The sequence below is a fragment of the Ochotona curzoniae genome, unplaced genomic scaffold, assembly GCF_017591425.1.
Source record: "Ochotona curzoniae isolate NIBS_2020 unplaced genomic scaffold, NIBS_Ocur_1.0 scaffold_3223, whole genome shotgun sequence".
NCBI lineage: Eukaryota > Metazoa > Chordata > Mammalia > Lagomorpha > Ochotonidae > Ochotona > Ochotona curzoniae.
In genome coordinates, this window is record NW_024467108.1 from 15,841,606 (window position 1) to 15,864,013 (window position 22,408).

The 22,408-nt window shown below is 36.1% G+C and overlaps 1 protein-coding gene across 2 annotated transcripts in view; it reads right to left on the reverse strand.

The window, feature by feature from the left end:
- NOX4 (NADPH oxidase 4) overlaps positions 1-22,408 on the reverse strand; it is a 139,016-nt gene that overhangs the window by 52,856 nt on the left and 63,752 nt on the right. For both annotated transcript variants that reach the window (XM_040963985.1, XM_040963984.1), the window contains exons 9-12: positions 15,220-15,436; positions 12,926-13,090; positions 12,732-12,794; positions 2,743-2,803 (exon numbers count right to left, since the gene is read on the reverse strand). In XM_040963985.1, the coding sequence (XP_040819919.1) occupies positions 2,743-2,803; positions 12,732-12,794; positions 12,926-13,090; positions 15,220-15,436 (506 nt within the window). The remainder of the gene's footprint in view (positions 1-2,742; positions 2,804-12,731; positions 12,795-12,925; positions 13,091-15,219; positions 15,437-22,408) is intronic.

Here is a 22,408-nt window from a genome sequence, read left to right on the forward strand (position 1 = left end):
TCAAAATCAACAAAAACATTTACTTAATGAGAATACAAATCTACCTCATCATCTACTTCATAAATTAAGGAAAATCTTGAATGATGCTAAAGAGATTCCAGGAGCCTTTTTGATGCATCTCCTAGATATTGAGATGTAATTAGAGAGCTGTTGAACAAAAAGCTGGCCAACACATAAGAAAATCCAATGTCTCCTTATTCTGAGCAATACAAATATATCCAGGTAGCTGTAGTTGTTTGATTTCAGAAACCTTATTTATGGAGCAGTCTGAAGCCTGTCGTTCAGTCCTACTCTGCACATTGGCTCCAGGAGAATATATTTCAGTGAAGAAAAGGTCACTGTTAAATACCACTAAGTCAATTTAGAAAAATCAATTCAAACTAAGAATCACCTAGTCTTACAGCTACACTCAATTTAATGCTGAGTGTTCATTCATTTGTTACAACATGAAATGCTGACCCTTGATATCAGGAGCAATGTTCCCAAGTTTCCTTCAATAACTGTAATTCATTTTTGGCAACTCAATCTCTTTTTGAATGAAAATGTCAGCTAGGAAAGAGTCATTTAAAGGTTCTCTTTACAAATGCTTTACATTTTTTCCCAAACCAATATACATTTAAAGTCAACAAAAAAGAAATTCTATTAACTGAAAAGCAACTGACAGGAACTGAATTCTGCGAACAAAAAGATCCCATTTCTCTTTGAGTGACCACAGCACATTAAAAAAAAGAGAGACGTTAAAATTAATATTACTAAATGGTCCTAACAAATATGATCAAAAGCAATTATTGGGCTAGTAGTAATACAAAATAACTGAAACTTTTAAGTCAGTAATGATGGGTAGTAATAAGCATTCAAGAAGTTTCTGCTTAACCTTATGAATTAAATTCTTTCTTCATTGTGCTTGTCTTACTTTAGACAATGATTCTATCAATTAACATTCCTTTCTGAGCTTAATTCCTACCATACTGGAAATTTTCCTTGAAAAGTACTTCCTTTTTACTTATTTCCCAATCATTGTAACACAGTCAACTTCATTTACACTCATTCTGGGCATATTCTGAAATATGTCATAGTGTACCAAATTTTTGATTTTACAGAAATTGGTTATCAGCTTCTTTGAAGGCTACCGTATGAATTTTATTTAAGCCTATTATTCTTCTAAATGGCTTATTACTGCATAAAGATATTTTTGAATCACTTAGTTATTTGCCTATTAAATCCAAGTTACATATTTTCTCAAGTCTTCCATTCCAAACTGACTATCCTTTAAAGACACAGATTTGTAACTTAGAACTACATCTTAAATCTAAATGACATGAGCACCTGATTTCCACTATATTCGTCTCATCTCATATTTCTTTATTACCCAACATCTAATTCTTCTCCACTTTTTTTTTTACAGGAATCAGTTCTCCTTTGCAATGCCAACTTCTTGTACCCACAGATCTATTTCTTCCAGTCCCCACATCTATCCACTACCATGTTTTCCCCTTTGCCTCCAAGTACTACCAAACTTTTTTTTATAGAAATCCACTCAGCCAAATTAAATCATGCCATTTTCATCATCATGCCTCAAATTCTCTAAATGATCCCTTAAATCTCCAGATTATTCTAACATCTTATTGAGGTAGTCACGATTTTCACCAAGCTAAACTCAAATGCCTTTATTAACTATCGGCCAAGTACAGTCTGCTTTAGTTTTGCTGATTTTCCTCTCACTGGAATGGTGAAAGGCTGACTGAGTCATTCTTTCAAATGGATTAATAAGTACCTTTGTGTATTTTTGAGGATGCTATGAGTTTCACTATAATTATGTACATATTTTTTCATTGTATAATACTTAAGTGTGAAAATACATTAACATATATGATGATTGTATTTATATTTGCAGCCTTTCTATCAAACAATCTACATAAGGAATCAGTAAGATAACACGTACGGGGCCCAGCCTTGGAGCTAATGTCCTCGCCTTGCATACGCCAGGATCCCATATGGTCACAGGTTCTAATCCTTGTATCCCTACTTCCAACCCAGCTCCCTGCCTGTGGTCTGGGAAAGCAGTAGAGGACAGCCCAGGGCCTTGGGATCCTGTACCTGTGTGGGAGACCTGGTAGAGGCTCCTAGCTTCAAATATGCTTAGCTCTGACTGTTATGGTCAGTTAGGGAGTGAATCAATGGGTGGATGATCTTCCTCTCTGTCTCTCCTCCTCTCTGTATATCTGACTTTCCAATAAAAATAAATAAATCTTAAAAGAAAAAGATGGCATTTCCTGAGCACATACTTGTTAGTTATTCCGGTTGATCCTAAGCATAAACTATGCTTCTTTTATTGCTCCAAACTTTTGATAAAATGCACATTTCAAATAACCAAAATACTAAATAAGTGAGTAAAGCATCAACAACAGACTTGTTAATAAAAATCTCCACCATTCCAAAGAACATAATTACTGATATCTGATACTCTTTAGTATCAAAAATGCATCTTTATAAGAAGAAAATACAAATATTAGCATAGTATAGGTTACAAAAGAGAAAAGAAAATCTTGAAACATATACTTATCTTCACACACTGATAGTTATACTATTTAAACCCATTCAAATTAATATGTATTGATTTATATGACTTACTTACTTTATATAACATGAACGCCTTTCACATATTTCATTTTTACAAGCTTAGTGTGTTTTTACATCTATTATTTCCTACACATACATCTTAAACTCCAACGCTCTACATACCTGTCCAGTCTCCTACTATTTTAAGATGGACCCCAAATGTTGCTTTTGTTTCCGTAGGACACTAAAAAAAATGTAACAATAAATTCTGTTGGTTTAAGAATATCTGATATTTTTAGATCATTCCACCATTTAAATATTAAGAATTAATATTATTTATTCAATTAATACTACAACATTAATACTACAATATTAATATTGATTCATACAATTGAGAATATTGCTGTGGACATATTATAGAATGGACGGGATGTGCACATTTTTTCAAGTCAACAGATTTGTGAATTTTGAAATACATCTTACCTGAGGAGGATGAGAAAGGGACTATCTATCTATCAACAAACATCATTTATCATCTAACATATGCCAAGGACAGTACTAAGCACTTATTTCCAAAATTCATAAAATGTTGCAGAGTAGAGCAAATCAGTTGCCTTGTGAATGTGTTAACTCGCCTAAGAACATACAACCAGTGGAAAGACCTGACATGATTCTGCTATGGCTCCATTAGAGTATACAGTGCTCAGCCAAAGCAGACCACGATTTCAATTAGAGAAAATATACAGAAAATGTCTGAGGATTGTATTAAAAAATCAAATGGGTAGAGGGGCAAAATGGCATTTGTCGAAGATGAATGGGATCTGTGAGCAATCATATGAGTTAAGAGGAGTTAGAGGGTAACGTTTAGATACAAGTGGAACAAAATGAAAACGGGGGAGATAAAGCAAGTCCAAGACCTTATCATTCAAAATGACACTGCAGCCTTGTGGATAAATCTGCTGCCAGTTTGTGTCCTGGCTGCTCAACTTCTGATCTGGCTCCTGAGCTGGGAAAGCAGAATAAAGCAGCTGAGAATGTTCTAAAAGCTTGGGCATCTCAACGTATGTGCTGCCTTCAGGCTTCAGCCTGGCCCAGCTTCACCACTGTAGCCTTTTTGGGGAGTTAACAAGTGGAAGATTGCTCTGTTTGTATTTCCTCTCTCTTTGTTAATCTCCCTTTCAACTAAATAAAGCTTTAAAAAAAAAAAAAAAAACCCTAGAGTTCACTGTGTTGACTAACAGAGATAATACAATGATGCTATAGGAAGCGGAGATAATGGAAGATGAAGGATATCACGTGTTTACAACTTATTAAAAGTAGCTTTAAAGAAGTCTAAATAAAAAGATAGGTGCTGGGCCAGGCATGGTAGCCTAGTGGCTAAAGCACTCGCCTTGAACACATGCTAGGATCCCATATAGGCACAGGTTCTAATCCCAACACCCTGCATCCCATCCAGCTTCCTGCTTGTGGCCTGGGAAAGCAGTCAATGATGGCCCAAAGCCTCGGGACCCTGCACCTGCATGGGAGACCTTGAAGAGGCTCCGGGATCCTGGCTTCAGATTGGTTCAGTTCTGGCCGTTGCAGCTGCTTAGAGAATGAAACATCAGCAGATCTTTCTCTCTGTCCCTCCTTCTTTCTGTACACATGATCTTGCAATAAAAATAAATAAATCTTTGAAAAAAAAAGTAGGTGCTAAAAATTTTTCTCATAATTATAAGCAAATTAAAAGCACATTACATTTATTTATGTTTGGAGATTAATTCAATACAGAATTTCCAATCTGTTCTACCACTGTCAGTTTTTGATAACATTATTACTGCTAACGACAATATAGAAAATATTAAAATAAATGAAACATTTAGAAATGGATAATGTTAAGTATTTTCTAAATATTTAAATATACAAAATTGGGAGCTGGTATGGTGGTATTGAATGCGAATCTTTGGATTATCGCGCTGGTATCCCTATGGGCGCCTCTTCAAGTGTTGTCTGTTACCCTTCCAAAACAAGTATCTTGCTTATGGCCTGGGAAAGCAGCAGAGGATATCTCAAGTCTTTGGGCCTTTGTACCTACGTGGGGTACCTGAAAAAAGTTTGTGGATCTGAAGGGATCAGCTCAGATATGGCTTTTTTTGTCATTTGGGAAATGAACGAGTAGACGCCAGATATTCAGCTGTTCTCACTCCTTCTCTCTCTGTCATTCTGAATTTGAAGTTAAATAAATAAAATCATATTATATAATATTATATTATATTATATTATATTAAGATACATATATTTAAATTTCATTTGTAGTCTAGCTATCTGCTACCCAAAAAATCTAGAACTGGAAATATTTAACATTTGGGAAATATATACATGAGATAGTCTATTGATGATAGGACCAAAGACCAAATAGAAATTCATTCATGTTCCATTTACATGTCATAATGATAGCGTGAAGATAGTTTTATATAATATTATTAGTATGTGTTTTGACTGTGACCTAGCACAGGAGGTCAGGTGTGCAACTTTCCTATGTGGCATCATGTCCATGCTAACCATGATCGAAATTTGGAACCTCTCTGAGTTTTGCATTTTTGGATCATGGGTGTTCATCTGGTAAAACTGTTATTGTGTGTTTATTTTCATTTATATGTCAGTTCCCACTAAATCCTGCAGCAACCAGATTTGGCATTAATCCCAAATAAGAACTTATCATCTATAAAAATCATCCATTTTTACTTTCTTCAAGTAAAAGCTGGCCATACTGTCCATGTAATAAAAGTTATAGCTCACAGGGCCCAGCGTAGTAGCCTAGTGGCTAAATTACTCGACTCATACATATCAGGATCCCATGTGTGTGCCAGTTCTAATCCCGTCAGCTCCACTTCCCACCTAGCTCCCTGCTTGTGGCCTGAGTAACCAGTTGAGGACGGCCTAAAACCTTGGGAGTGAGTACCCACATCAGGACACAGAGGAGGATCTTGGCTTCTGGCTTTGGATTGGCTCACCTCTGGCTATTGCGGCCATGCGGGGAGTGAATCAATGGATGGAACGCCATCCTCTCTGTCTCTCCTGTTCTGTGTATATCTGACTGTCCAATAAAAATTAACCTTAAAAAAATTTGTAGCTCATAGAAAGCAAGATCAACAGTTATGTGCTACGATTGTCCACATGCTGCATATTATTTGGCATTGTGAACTAGCTCTTAGGCTATGAAATTATCTAAGTAAAAAATATATCAGAATAGGAAGCAAAATTAACTTGGCATTGTGTGCCTGAGTGTGCCACTTGATTTAAACTCATAATGCATTCTATATGAAAACACACAGTCTGTAAATATTTGTATCTCTTTTTCAATCTTCCTTGCAGGCCTTGTAAAAAGCAACTGTATATAATACTTAGCATCCCCTTGTTCTTACAGGCTACTTGTAAACCTCTCCCTCATATGCTGGTGGGATGTACAACTTCAAAGGCTGGTCTGCTCTTGAAAGCAAAAAAATACAACATTGTTTCTTTTAACCTTGGGGGAATTATGCCTTTACAACTCACTGATAAAATCTCTAAAGTTGGCTGGAATCGACAGTCTTTATCTGAGAATATCACTTCGTAACTGAAGAGGTTCTTCATGGAATACATCACTGTCAATGGCTTCCCTCTATGCCAAAACAGCAGTCCTTTCTCCCTATATTTTAAAGTTGCTCTTATTGTTTTTATTTGAAAGGCAGAACGGCAGAGACACACACATACATACACGGAGAGAAAGACATCTTCCACTCACAGGTTCACTCTGCAGGAACACTCTCCACAGCAAGTGCTTGGGCAGGATGAAGTCAAGAGACCAGAAAATAACTGAGGTCTTCTACATAGGTGGATTTCTTCAGTTACTCGTCTATTTACTTAGGATAACTTCATTTCCACTTCTCTTGCTTTCCCTAGCAACTCTTCAAGGCTCCTGCCAAGTACCAGTATTTTAAATCTCCTCATTTTCCCTGCAAGAACACTGTTCATTTCCCTGAACCCTGATGGAACTTTCTGACTTTTATTACCATGTCTTATTATGATCTTCCTCTTTACTTTTCTGTATTTTCCTGTATGTTTATAAACTCAAACTCTACAGCTCAACAACTGTTCCGAGTGCTTGTTTTGGCAGCACATAACCGTAACTGTGCAAGGATGACACAGAAATTTACAATGTGTTCCATATTTTTTGTGCTGCGGTGAAGTGAGTTAAGTAACCATCTACCATGCAAAAATTCCATATCAAAATGACAATTGGCATTTGGGAGGTGAACTAGTGTCTGTCTGTTGCCTGTTTCCCTTTCTCTGCAAACAAATATATATATTTGTTTGTGTATACACATATATACATTTAATTCTAAATTGTTATATATTCCAGAGTATGTTACATGTATATCAGACCAGGATAATAACTGTCAGTTAAATACGTTGGAAAATTAACCTGAAAATAAATAATAACTTCTGATATGAATTATTCATATACTCTACAAACATTGATTAAAATTCTAAAAAGTTTCAGAGTCTGTATCAGGAGCTCAAATACTTTCACAAATCAGGGATTTTCTAAAGTATGGGAGGAGAAAATGAGCCCGAAACACAGAATCTGTCACGATTAAAGGAGATTTTTAACAGTTAAAAACTTAGAACAATAACAAATTCACAGTGAGACTTGCCTCTGGCTCATGGAAAAAATATGTGAAATCGGGCTATCCAAGCTTAAAAATAAGGAGTCATACAACATTGACTGTCAATATTAAAAACAGTTGCTTGTTTCTGAATAGAAAAAATAAGAGAGGGTTCATGTAGACTTCAGTCAATTCTACTATTAAGTATTTCTATGATTGAAAGCCATGAAAATATTAATGAAAAATACGTCAAGCTAAATAGGAAAAGATGCTATGTTTTATAGTAAGCACTATAAATAGGTCCCATGCTCTCTTCATCAATTATTCATACATATAAGTTAGGTGAGAGCATACCTTATTAGAAGAAAATCTAAAACCTGGCAAGTGTAGATCACAACGTGGGGAGAACTAGTAGGCATTTATTACATAGATAAGAATAAAATGCAAAATTCTGTACAATTTTTAAGTCAACAAGCATTTTGTAATAAAGCCTACACACATTTAAAGAAGAAAATCCAGCACACTTGGATTCTGACCCCAACTTTGCCATCAATCATATCCCTTGATGACTTAACTATTTGCTCTCGTCCTAACAGACAGAATTTGTGATTGGAAATACAAATGTGTAAGTCAATGAATCAAAGCTGTCTCAAATTTAATTTTAAATTTTAAAAAGTAGAGTTACTTCACACAAGTTATATGTTTCCAAAATGCTACTTGTAATGGAGAATGCAGTGGGTTGTTCAGATTCCATGCTTACACCTCTTCTTCACATTTCCAGGACCAGAACATTAATTCACCACACATGAGCAGCTCAGAGTGCTTCTGGCTAAGGAGTCACTAAGAGAGCTCTTCCAACTCCCCCTGCAGAGGAAGGATTCCTGGCCTACGCGTAAATGTACCTCTTGGGAGGCATCTCAATTGCAAGGACTGGTCACTCGAGGGATAAAAAAAAAAAAATTATGCCTTTTACATTAAAATAAGACATTATTTTAAAACAAGATAACATGATAGCTTTCAATGATCATCTCAACAATACAGCTCCTGTCCAATCTTCTGAGGCTTCCATGGTTACTACAGCACCAAGTTCTACCTGATGTCTCAGTGCCTCAACCATTACTAAACGTTGTGTTTTGCTGGTATAGTTTTAGCAAATGTCCAACATGCACATGTGTACTTTCATTTAGTTTCCAAAAAAGCTCAACTAATACCTTATTCATGATAAAGACTGGTAAATTGTAAGAGGTAAATTATGAGTTTCCCCCAAGCTCTGCATCTAAACCAGTCCATGGCCACAGTTTACTGCAAAATGAGGCAAAAATTAGTTACATCCATGCCTTGGTCCCTAAGTCATTACCAGAAAATAATTCAATGAATACTTAACATTTGGAATGACTGCAGAGAATTTGCCATTATAAGGAAATAAACTAAGCCCCTTAATTCTCATGTGTAAGCTATTCTACTCATAATTAGGGGCTCCAGGTCGGCTTCAGGAAGCTGAATTCCGAAGTTCACAGTCTAATAATACACAATGCCCTCTGATTTCTGTCAATCTTGTGGTCTGCAACCATGTATTGAGACTCAGCCTTGAGATAAATTTGGTACACAGCAGAAAACAATTACGACTTCCTGGGGAAACCCACTAAGTCAGTGCATCTCCCTTGTGTGGAAAGGGTGATGTCATGACAGGAAATATCAAAGCATCTGAAGTAACCAAATTCCAAATTTGGATTCCTCACAAATCAAGGGCGAAAGCTTAGTTATTCTTTGCACAGCATTTCTGCGCCTTATCTTTTGTATTTGGAGGATGTGTTTTCATTTTCAAAGGCTTAACCTGCATTTCAAAAATTTGTGACAACTGTATCCATAGATTTGATTGCAACTCTGGCATAATACATGAAAGTTATTATTAGAGTTTTCAAGCAGGTGAATTCATGTGATCTTTCACCTCTGCACAATAATAGAAAAGGTTAGTAGTATGCATTATCTATACTATTGTCTGTCTCTCTCAAGAATGTAATTTTATATTTTAATTTATTAAATATTTATCAATTTATTAAATTTATTTTATTAATTTATTAAATATTTCCCTTAAAAAGACATTTTTATTTTCAATATAGCTCTCTCTTAAATATACATATATATATATCTTTTGTTTTTATAACTCCAAAATCATGAAAGTTCGAAAGTAATAGGTAAGCAACAGGAAATCACTAGACATCAACAGGGAGAGAAGCAAGACCGAAGCGGCTCACAACAGCAGGTAACACGCCTTGCAGCCAGGCAGTGCTGTGTCTGCTTCTCAACTCCATAAGCAACGAGCTGTGTGATTTGGGCATAGTTATTAAATTTCCCTGGGCCATATTACTTTCTGCATCAGATACAGTTAGCAATACTTGCCTCACAGGAATGCAGTACAAGTTAAATAACACAATAGCTGCAAAGATTATGAAAGAATTTCTTAGGTACTTAGTTACTCAGGATTATTACCCTCAACAAAGATAAGATATACAAATGCTCTATAGTGAGGATCACCTTCTGGGAAGTTGATTTGAAAATTTTTACTTCAAAGGAACCCTTCATGGATGTGAAATAAAAACATGTTTAAAAGCATGCATTCCGCATACAAGTGTCAAGTAAAAGTAGCAATACTGGGCCCAGTACTATAGACTAGTGGTTAAAGTCCTCACCTTGAATATGCCAGGATCCCATATGGGTGCCCGTTCTAATCCAGGCAGCCGTAATTGCCATCCAGCTCCCTGCTTGTGACCTGGGAAAGCAGTCGAGGATGGCCCAAAAGCCCTGGGACTCTGAACCCACATGAGAGACCCAGAAGTTCCTGGCTTTGGAGGGACTCAGCTCCAGCCATTGTGGCCACTTGGGGAGTGAATAAGCAGACAGAAGATCCTGCTGTCTCTCCTCTTCTCTGTGTATCTGATTTTCCAATAAAAATAAACAAATCTTTAAGAAAAAAAAATAGTAGGACGAAAAGGAAATGATAAGATAGTAATTTACATAACAACATAATGTAAAATTGAGTTTAAAATAATTGGTTTTACTCAAATCCATTTCAATGTAATAACAAGATTTACTTGGGCCCGGCGAGATAGCGCAATGGTTAAGGTCCTCGCCTTGCACGCCCAGGATCCCATATGGGTGCCGGTTCTAAGGTTCTAATCCCGGCAGCCCCGCTTCCCATTCAGCTCCCTGCCTGTGGCCTGGGAAAGCAGGTGAGGACAGCCCAAAGCTTTGGGACCCTGCACCCACGTGGGAGACCCAGAAGAGGCTCCTGGCTTCGGATTGGCTCAGCTCCAGCTGTTGCAGCCGCCTGGGGAATGAATCATAGGACAGAAGATCTTCCTCTCTGTCTCTCCTCTCTGTATGTCCGCCTTTCCAATAAAAATTAAAAATAAATCTTTAAAAAAAAAAGATTTACTTGTTTTTGCAAATATAAAACCAGGAACTCCTTGGGGGGGTACAGTATAGTGAACCAACTATACTCCCAAATCTTTGAAGACTACAAGCCATTTCCTAAACTTACATACAGAATGGAAAACAAATGGCCTGACAAAAATAATTTGCTTTACTTTAAAATATTGTTTTGGAAACCATTACTAACAGCTTAATATGTTTATATGCTTTTAAAATTGTACCTTGATTTATGGTTCATTAAGATATAAATAAACAAAAATATTTAAAATGATGAATGTAAATACAAAACATCAACTGTAGATTTAATTTGTGTGTCATCTGGAGGTTATTACGCAAATCTGAGAAATATCAGTAACTTTTGTCCAAAAAGTAATTTTATATTAGTGTTAGTACTGAGAGTGGGATAATGGGAGACAGGGTGTAAAAAAAAATCACTTCTTTTCTCAAACCAGATATAACACACAAATTGTGCAGAGTTGTCTTTGGCAGTTTTTTCCCCAGCTACTTCAGACAGAGGCCCATTTCTTCTTCCTTTTCTCTGCTAGGAAGAAACAGGCAGAGGATCTCAAACATCTGACTCAGAGTGTGACTTGAAGGTCAACTATATCTGAGTGCCACCTCACCAGGAAGCATTTCTTCTAAATCCTTGTAATGGTCCCTTTTCTCTGGCTTTACCTTCCCAAGTTAGAGACAGCTCTGAAGCTTGATGTACCTAAGGGACATCACTTAGTTTAAGGAAAAATTCAGTAGAATTTTTAAAAATCTCTTTCTAATCATTTAAACCCATGGTGAAGAAACAATCTTTAAAATACAATGTCAACATTTAAGTTTCTTACAATTATAAGATTACGTGACTTTTCTTAAGAGGCAAACTTCCTTGTCTAATCTTACTTTTCGGTTCTTTTTTCTGGTCACCAGATTCAGGTTTAGGATATATGATGGAAGAGATAGAAACAAATCTTACAACTGTAACAAGAAGCAAAATGATAGGATGTCCTCCTCGATCATGTTAGCAATCTTGAAAGAACAGTGGGCATGACATTGCTACTTGGCTGCTGATGAGAGCTGTGTCCAAAAGGCTTTAAGCTTCCATTGTTCAATTCTATGCATAGTCTGGCCAGCCACAGAACACAGCACCAGATGAAAGGATGTTTAGATTCATCAGTCATCACTACCAACAAGCAATTATAAATGAACTCTGTCCCAGGGAAGATCAGCACTGCCATCTTTCGTAATAAAACAGGATGCTGCTAATTATTTCACTGGAAGCCACAGCACTTTTTCTTAATTATTAATAAACAAGTTTGCTAAGTTTTAGAATACATGAAGCAAAAGTAGTTTTTTTGCTCATTTATAAAGAAATTCTATTGAATGCTTTCTGAATTTTCTATAACCATCTAACATTTTCTTTCTGACTCACAAAAATAAAGCTTTCTCCTGATTTAGCTGTCTTGACAGGTATCTGTTTCAAACAGCAAACTCAGATTGAAAATAAAAGTCGTAACAATTGTTGCCACATATTTACATTTTCCTATATTTTCTAAGCGCCAGGTATTGTTTAGGATGCTTTATCTGCAGTAGCTCACTTAAACCCACAACAAATTAATGAATAGGAGCAGTTTTTACCTTTTAATTATACCCAAGAACCAAACACACAAAAAGATAAAGTAACTTGCCCAAACTTTCCAAATGTTCAACTGGACTAATGTCTTTAATCTGAAAATCACTACCATTCTAAGGACATCACCCCTAAATATCAACATTTTAATATCATTTTTTCTGACCTCTTACCATACATGCATTCTCAAACTGCTGCTAGAAACTGAACAAAGCCCACATATTGCCATGAGTGAGAATATTAAATAAATCTAATATTTTTCTATTGTAGAAAACTGTCATTAAAAACAATGAAACATAGTAGCGAAGTTGTGAACTCATAAGAATGCATAATCTAAAATGTTCGAAACAGATAAATAATTTTATGTATAAAAAAGATAGCTTACTTAGCCATTATGGCTATAGTAGCAAAGAATGATTTTATGAATGTGACGCAAAAAAAAAATAAAAACCGCATTCAAAATTTTGTAAAACATCAAGAACCAACTCTCTTACCATTGTGAGGGTAAATGGATGATTTTCTAATGCAGACACACTGGGACAGTGTAGGATGATATACTAAAAGGGAAAAAATTTATTTTAAACGACTGAGAAAGAAAATCACCTATAACAATGATGTTATTTATGCCTGTCAATTTTTTTTTTTAATTATAAAGGAACCTTTTATAAGTTGCCGACCACTGACTCACCTGTCCAGGTCTTGCTTTAAAATTTTCTTTGAACATTCGGATTTCCAGAACATCTGAGGGATGAGTTATGACTGAGAGGATCGTGACTGGCTTATTGCTCCGGATACACCTGTAAAGTTTTTCAGCACAGTACAGGCACAAAGGTCCAGAAATCCAAAGCCAAGTCTAAGGGAGAATTGTTGAGAATGTACTTCAAGTAATTCTTATTTTATAGGACTATTTATCCAGACAGACGGCTTAAATTACACATTTCAGTAAAAAAAATATTGGTATTTTAGGCAATAAAAAGAAACATGAGTTAGACATTAATGACACTGCAAATCAAAGAAAACTATAAGAGAGAAGGAATTCCATCCCCCACCTTCACACCCAGGCCAATTAACAGTAACTCTTAAGGTTTCATTCTTTCACATACCCTATATGAACAGGAACAGATAATGTATGTTCACAATATATTTAATTAGAGAGAAAAAAAAGCAGTTATAAAGCTCAAACTAATGTGGCCATGATTTTAGAAAAAAGAGTCCTTGTCTTGCTCTTTATTTAGGAAAGAAAACCTTAGATGTCTTAATGCTCAAGATATCCATGCATAATATATGTGTATATATCAGGTATGTACATGCAAATATTTTGAAATGGTGTAGTCTAGGTGTGCTGTTCACCTGCTTTTACAATATGAGCAGAAATACCATTTAGAATTGAACAACTAACAGTTTTGAATGACTCTTTCTTTCCTGGCTCTGAGCCAAGATACTGTGCTTTGAGAAGTGACTGAGCCTCAGTCTATACCTCTCTCATCTCCCTAAGGCCTCCCACTGAAATTCATTTTAATGGTCACTTTTTAAAATCTTATTTCCATCACCGTTTAAACAGCCTACTTTCCATTCAGATAACACATAGTCAAACTTTGTGTGAAGGGTAAGTATGGCAAAAATGTGGGATTCAGAATCATGAGGTCCCTCATAAGTAAATGGGGTCACCATATTTTCCCTTCATATGAAATTCAGGAAACTTTTAAAAACTGTAAGTCTAACAGATATCTATTGTAATAATTAATAATAGCAGATTATTACTTAATGATGAAATATTTATGTGATATTTAACATGTAATTATTAATTAGTAATTTTAGTAAATGGCATATTACTAAAATTGTATGTTGCTAATAATTAGTAATACATAATAACTAAGTACTAGCTACTCTTACACTAATACCATGTTAATGTATTTATTCCAAAGTAATCTTCAAAATCAGTCTAGCTTTTTACTTCTCTTTCATTTCTTTCTAAAACAGATTTCTGACAACATTGTTCCTTTTTTCTACCTGGTACTAATGGTACAGGGTGTAACATACATGTGGATAATTCCCATTTACTAAACTATTTGTTGGGTACCTGAAGGAAGAATTTTCCAAGAGCAACCATTTTAGCCAAAACCCAAAGTTTGTACAATATCTCTATGGTTTACAAGCTCAACAAAGAATTTAGTCAAAGTATTCAGCAGAACATTGAGAATGCTTCCACTGCATATACTGGAGGAAATTTCACATGCAGAATTTTTTAGCACAGGGTCAAGCAGATATTAAGCATTCAATAAACTGGCTTTATCATTTTTATTAGTTATAATATTATGATATTTTAATGCAAAATCACATAATACTTGATATTATTGTGTCAACTATTAAACATGTCTTTCTTCTTAAAGTTACTTTAATTTAAGGCAGAGTGACAGAGAAAGGGATAGACCAGCAGAGAGGTTGTCCCTCTTCTGTTTGAATCCCCAGATAGCCACATTAGCCAAGACGGGGCCAGTCTGAAACCAAAGGCAAGTAAATCCGTCTAAGTCTTCCACATCGCTTGGGTTATCACCTACTTCCACAAAGTGCATTAGTAACAAACTAGATACCAAGGAGAGATGGGACTCAATTCCAAGCACTCTGATATGCCATGCGGATGTCCGAAGTGTAGCATGCTGTGCTACAATGGTTACCCCTCAACGTGCCTGTCCCAGTGGATTGGAAGTCTGTAATCTCTATGGTAGCAAATGGCAAGGCCATCGTATGCATAGTATGCAAAGATCATCTGTCAAGCACAAATTTCCTGCTTATATATTCTGTAATAACTTGGGTCTTTTTTTTTTTGAAATCTCAGGAAACTATAATCACAGAACAACAGAGTACGTTATAACCTCAGATATAGTATCACACATGAAACAGCATCAAGAACATGCTTTATTTTAACATTCAACTGCAAGAAGGCACAGAACTTAGAGGAATCAAACATAGAATAAATCTGACCTGTGGAAAATTAGCTTGGAACCTGGGCTCTTCCACACAAATGTTCACAGAGATGTTTTGAGCAAGTACTTCTGGTTTTGAAAATCCTCCCAAGACAGGTTCATGCAAATGTTCTGAGTGCTGCACTGGTAAGGAAATGTCTTGAGAGGGAGTCCTGTTAAGGTTGATGCAGCCAGGAGGGTGGGTATCTAAATTAGCTTGATACTTCAGCAGCCCTCTGAAATTTAATTTAAAAAACACAAATAAACAAGCAGATGAAAAAGGGAGAACAGTAAGTAAACAGTTTTTCTTGCTAACTCTACCCACGTCTTAAAATGCATTCCTTACAAATAACATTTAGGAAAAATGAAGAAAACTTAAATACTTCATTCTATTCTTTATATGTATATTCATGTATATTTATATTCTTTATATTCACAGGACTACAACACATGTTTTGATCCTTCAATTAAGTGGTGCAAATTAGTGGCAGAAAAGAGTAAAAGTGACCTGCACAAATATTCTTGTATTTGACGGCCTTTGTTAAACATTCACACAATCAGATATAAATGTTCCCATTACTAAGCCCTGTAATATTTTTCTGTACCTCAAAACATAAAGGAAAAATACACACAGATCATATTTTTATTTGCTTAAATTTGCATAAAATATACATAGTTGATTTACAAAGCAACATTAAACAAAACCACAGGAATTAGAAGCATATCTCTCCTATAGCCTGAAGACAATTTCTGTGCAAGCAACCAGGCCCTAGATTTGATGACTTCTGACCTTGTTCAAAACAGAACCATCCAGGAAGCTTAATCAGAAGACAGAATCTAAAATCTTAAAATATCTCTCATGTCGTTTTTCTATTTTGCAATGTTTTAGGGCGTATCATTGAGCTTTCAGTTATATATTTCTTATCAGTAGATGGTTAAAATCTACCTCCTGAGAATAGTCCATTAAATGTCAGATTTAACAGCACATTAAAAAAGACCAGCGCTGCAACCAGAAATCCTGAAGCTAAAAGGAAGATTTAGAACAGCACTGAAAATTTTTATAATGTGTTTTGTTTTTATGTTAAAAGGTATTAAAAATTTCATTCCCAGAATTATCCTTGTTTGGATGATATTACTTTTAAATCACCCTTTCAAGGTACCTTGAAAATTGCAGCATTAAGTATGTCACAGCTATAAAGGTTTCAAAAAGATAGTAATTAAAAATGAAAGCCAATCTGTAAATAATGGCTCATAACAGATCCATTATATGACGCATAGGTTTTCCTGTTACTTAGCAGCTCTCCACCCCTTACCCACTGCCTTTATCCTCCTTTCCATAGATTCCATTCTCTTTCTCTATTCTCTCCCTTTTTGCTTTGTTTATTTCCTTAAAATTTATCACTAGGAGCAGCTGTTTAGCTTAGCAAGGAGGAAGTTGTATCCCACCTCTGAGTGCCTGTTTGATTCTATGCTCCAGTTCCTGAACCCCAGTTTCCTGCCAATACAGATCCAGGTGATGGTATATGGAAGCGGGTTTCCACCATCTACATGGAATGTTGATTGTATTACTGAATCCTCGCCAAAACCCTGTCCAGCCCCAGTCATTGTGAGCAGTTAGTGAGCGAACCAGAAAATGGCAGTTTATTCTCTGCCTCTCATATAAAATTAGACAAGCAATAAAAACAATGAACTAGTCATGAAGAAGTCAACAGGAAGCACTGAATACATACAAAGGCATCCAAGGAGTGGATTATATTATATAATAATAGACCACACACATACCTAGGTCATTTAAAAGAATACAGTAGATAGAGTCCAGTTACACAATAAATTGATGGATATTATACAAATGTGAGCTGATTTATCTATCTTGGTCTACACACAAAGCTCTACTCAAATATAACTGTTGGAAAGTTATACTTAGATGATCCATCATTTTGATTCTGCTTCCAATACAGTTAGTGATTTACTCAAATGTTTCTGCTATTGACTTTTACAAGGATAATGGTTGATGGGTGAACAGGTCAGAATTCTTAGGCAATATTCTAATGGCCATAAGCTGAACAAACATTAGCATAATGCATTTTGCAATACTCTAAATGGTGCTACAGAGTTCAATGAGAAGCAAAACTATAGTTTCTATCCTTTGAGAAATTTAAAATCGAGTTTATAAAATAGCTTAGGGAAATATGAACCTGACCACAGATTTAATTGCAAAAGAATAACTCACATCCAAAGCTCTCCATTCTCATTATATAGTACATTCATTGGATTCTTACAAACATTTAATATAAACACAGGGAAATGGAGAATTTAACATTTATTAACTAAGTTTCAAGTGTCAGAAAATTTAAAAACATCTACCTCATGTAAACTTTAAGGCAAAACAATCACATAAGACAAATACTTTTATCTTCATCATACAAATGAAAAATCGAAGGCTTTCACTTAGGTAGGAGATTAACTCATTAGTAATCAGAGTACAGCATGTATAGTCACCCTATCACTCCCTAAATTTAGGTAACCCAAAGTCAGTTGGATCGATATTAAGGAAAGAAGTTCAAAATGAACAAAGCAACATCAGAATTAAAATTTGTCTCTGGTGTTTGCTGCTTATAAAATTTAGGGAACTCTTTGACTTTTCAGTTCCATGCAAAGGGATGCTATTCATCCCTTCTTCTAAATCATATTGACATTTTACTAGACACAAAAATTCAACTTCACTGTAACTGGTACCATTTTGGTTGTTACTAACTCTAACTATACTATTCAATTATGCTATTTCCCCTTTTTGTTTTTATGCTTTCGCTTTCCTCATAGAAGAGAGGACAGGACAAAACTCAAGAGCCATCTCACCACAGGCCACAGAAAGCACTACTCTACAGCTCTCTGGAGTTCTGTAGGGCATTATTATAACATAGACATTTCAACTAATCCAGGACAAAATCCCCTGGAACCTTTGCTTTATTCTTCCTGAATCCTCCTCCTTGCAGAGCACATCATCCTATCCAAGACAAAAACCATCCCTTAGTCCTCCTGCCTCTTCTTTCAACTTGTCCCTGACGGTCCTTCCTTCTACATCTTTCTTTTTTCTCATCAATGTTTGCAACACGCAGTCTTCTCATCCAGTGGTTCTCAATTTACTTAATGTGCAAAAATAAATGCAAAACCACAGTCTGTCCCTTCATTCTCATTCCATTGTTGCATGGCAAAAAAGTGCAACCACTAAGATACAAATCGTTTCTTTTTTCCTACATTTATGTCCCATCTCCTCTCAATTTCTAATTATTAATTACTCAATTTCTCAATATTTCTGGAATGTTATTAATAATATAAAACATATTTAAAAAAAAAAATTAAAAAAAATTAAATGATAATGACTTTTTTGTTTTTTTATAAATATTTTTTTTTTTATTACTTTTTATTTATTACATTTTTTTTCAATGAATTTTTTTTTTTATGACTCTTTCCTTTTTTTTGAATTTTATTTTTATTTTTTTTTTTTAATTATTTTTTATATTTTCATTTTATAAATTTTTTTTTTTTTTATTATTTTTTTTTTTTTTTATTTTTTTATACTGATTTATCTTTTCATATATTTTTGATTTAATTATTTTTTTTTTTTTTTTATATTTACTTTTATTATTTATCATTTATTTTTATTTTTTTTATTTTTTCCAAATATTTTTCCTCCATTTTTTTGGTTTTAAATTAATTTTTTATTTTCTTTTTCTTTTTGTTTTCTTTTTTTAGTTATTTATTTTATTTTAACCTTCACTAATACAATTATATATATATTTCTTATAACACCTATAAATTCCAATATATTATCCCCCTTATACATCTTCTTTTTACTTTTTCACTTTTTTCCATTTTTTTTATATTCTTAGAATCTATAATCCTTTTGATATACATTGTAAAAAAACCACTCATATACATTATAAACTTATTTTAATTCATCATCCTCCCATTCGAGACCTCCGTACTGCCACACCCCCCCAACACCCCCCAAACCCCACCATTCGTTTTCTACCCCAACTTGAATGTTGGTGCCTCTGCATGGCACCGAGGTCTTTGGGGTGTTAGGGTAAGCCCCGGGTCGCCTTTCATGTCGGAACACTCCAGACAAAGGCCCCTAACACTGTGCTAAACACTTCAAACCCAAAAATCCTCAACTTTCATCACTCCCTGCTCAGGAACATGGCTCGTTTGGAGCTCTAGCTATGGACTACTCTTAGCTCTTCTCTTAATCATGGAAGTCCTTCTCACTGAGCTGAGTGTCTCGCTAGCAAGCAGCTTTGGAGCTTTGGAGCCCGAGCATCTAGCTTGGACTTCCGGATGGAGATCGGGTATGAGCTGCCTGCTAGCACTTATATATCTCATCGGGGGTTTTCATTTGCGGTACCTGCATTCTGGAGCATATGGCCTGCAATGCCTTCTCTGCTCGGGGGGGAGCTTCAGATGCCTGCGCTTTGTCATGGGCGCTCAGTGATGGGAGCTCTCGAAGCTCTTGAATGGAGCTCCTCCGCTGTGTATGCAGCGCGGAGCTTGGCGCTCCTGATATGGAATGCCTTGGGGCTCGTTTGCGGCTCTCGTCTGCTCCATGAGACTATTATCTTTTTTTTCACAAACTCGAAACAAAATAACAAAAAAACAATGAAATGCAACAAAAGACAGGGCTGTAATTAATTAGTTAGTTATTTTGTAATTAATAATTTAATAAATTGAGAGAGATATATTATTTAAAATTAAATAAAAAAATGATGATGTTACAGGCGGGGGAAAAAATTTAAATAAAAAAAAATTGATTGGTTATGGTGAGAATTGTGGAGCATTTTGGAGCGGCGGTGGGACCTGCGGGTCGGTTGTGTTGGCGGGACTTGGTCTGCTGGCGTATGTCGTTGTGCTTCGTTTGTACGTCAGCACGAGGATTGCCCCTACCTTTGGGATCGAGTCGGGGTGTGGCGCTCGGACGCGGGCCAAATGTTTCATAGTCGGGACAAACCTTGTGCGCCCAAATCGATCCCCATCAACACCCTCAAAACCACCTCCCAAACCCATGTCCTTTGACGGCAGGAGAGGGATCATTGCGGCTCCTCGCGGGGCGGGATCTAACTGTACTACCTTCCAATGCCCCAATCTCGTGTCGCTATTCTCTGTAGCTTAAAAAAAAAACCTTCAACTTCTACCTCGTCCTTTCCCAAACTTCATTCCCTTTCGACGCTCCTTCCCCCACAATCTCTCTAATTCTCGTGTTCTCCTTCGCTCAAATTCTGTCGTGTTATTGGACGGGCGCTGTCGTTAAAATAAACCGATCCTTCTCTTAATCTTATCCATCCGCTGCTCTTGTCTTTTTTGCGAGGTCCTTGTCATACGGAACTATGCCAACAGCTAAACGATCTAACTTGTCAGTCGTGATTCCTTCCCGCATGCGCCCCATAGCGGGTCTCCCAACAAAGCGTCCTATCCCACCCAATCTACCCGCGTGAGGAAGCCCCAATCTCTAACTTACAGACTGCCCAATCTCAAAATCTGCGTGCCTCGCTCGTCTCGCCCAATCATCACACCCGTGCTCCCCATCCGAACAACCCCCAAATCCAATCGCTTCTCGCCATCTATTGTGAAACACTTCCCAAACACCCCAGATCACGCGTATCTACGTCGTTCAGAGCCCAATGAGCTCTTTCCCGCGCTGCGAACCTCTTTCGGCTGCTAATGCTCGCCTCATAGTGCATGGCAGTGGGTGGGAACCAAACTTGGGGTTGTATTCGTTGAGCTCGACGCAACGCATTGTCACGGCGTGTCTCTGTCGGATGGGATCAAAGAGTGCATTTTCCGTCTTGTTTCGGGCGGAGCGAAGAGAGAGACGGGCGGGGGGCTAGTGCCCTCGCGCGTCGGCAACATGCACATGGCCGATACCGAATCAGATTTGAACCTCACTACCAAATGCAATCCAAGTAAGAGGGAGAAGTGTGGACAAAGCCATGTGATTTATATTCACAAATTAACAGAAGCAATCAGGTATTGTGCATTTACTCCTAAATAAATTCATTCTCTCTGCCAAATCCCATTATCCCTTCAGTAATTTATTAGTATATAATGGATCTTTCCTGCATTTCTAGTGAGTTAATTTTAAGCAAATAATTATTCCCTAATTTGTCTTAATACAGCAAGTGCATCCAGGAATCAAAAAAGTGGAACCCTTTTGTATACACTGCTCTGTGTTTCATACATAAATGATCATTTAAAAATGAAAAACAGGAAGGCAAAAAAAAAAGTTACTGAGTGGCGGTCTGATGCCTCGCCAACTTGAGACAATGGCCTGGGAAAGACTAAGGGAAGACATACAGAAAAAAATCACTTGACTGCTGTTCTTGCAGGTGCATTACCAGGAAGCAGAATGAGTCAGCATTCAAACTGTCATCACAAGCAACAGCATACACGCATATCAATTTTAACATGTATTTTCCATATTCACCAGTGTTTCAAATATATAAGCTTCATTCTTTTTTCCTCCTCACTAGTGTTACAGCCATTCTCTTTTGTTCTTGTTCTTGTTGTTTTTAATATGTGGGTGTCAAAAACTCAGAAAAAGAATACAACACACTAAATGAATCTGCTGGTTTAAGATATATAATTACAAAATATTTAACTGAAAAAGTTAAATATTCCAAAATTTTATACCTGCAAAAGTATAACCATAAATTCATCACTACTTAGCTTCATACCAAAATTTTCAAATAGCTTGATGTATGTAGTGACTTTAATAGTTTATTAAAATAGAGAAAAATTGTTTTCCTTGAAGTTTACTTTTTTTGCTGCATGTTGTTTCATAAGTCTTTTTATTTAGAGTAAAAACATGTTTCTGACCGTTGTTTTCACCTTGTTACAGGTAAAAACAAAACAAAAACCAAATTTAAGAAAATAAAAACATTTTCAATTTCAAAATCCACTGCAACTGCCACTATTTTGTGCACTTCTTAAGGCAAAGCTTTTGTTCCCCTCCCCCCAAGGGGCTTAAAATACTTCCTATAGCCTATAACAGGTGTTTAATAAACATTAACTGGAAGAATAAATGACTAGAAATTTATGGGTTATATGTTGTAATTGTTTAAACACAAGAGAGAGGTCTAGCATTGTGGTGTAGCAGGTAAAGTGGCAGCATCCAATAGGGGCATTATTTTGCAAACTGGCTGCTCCACATCTAA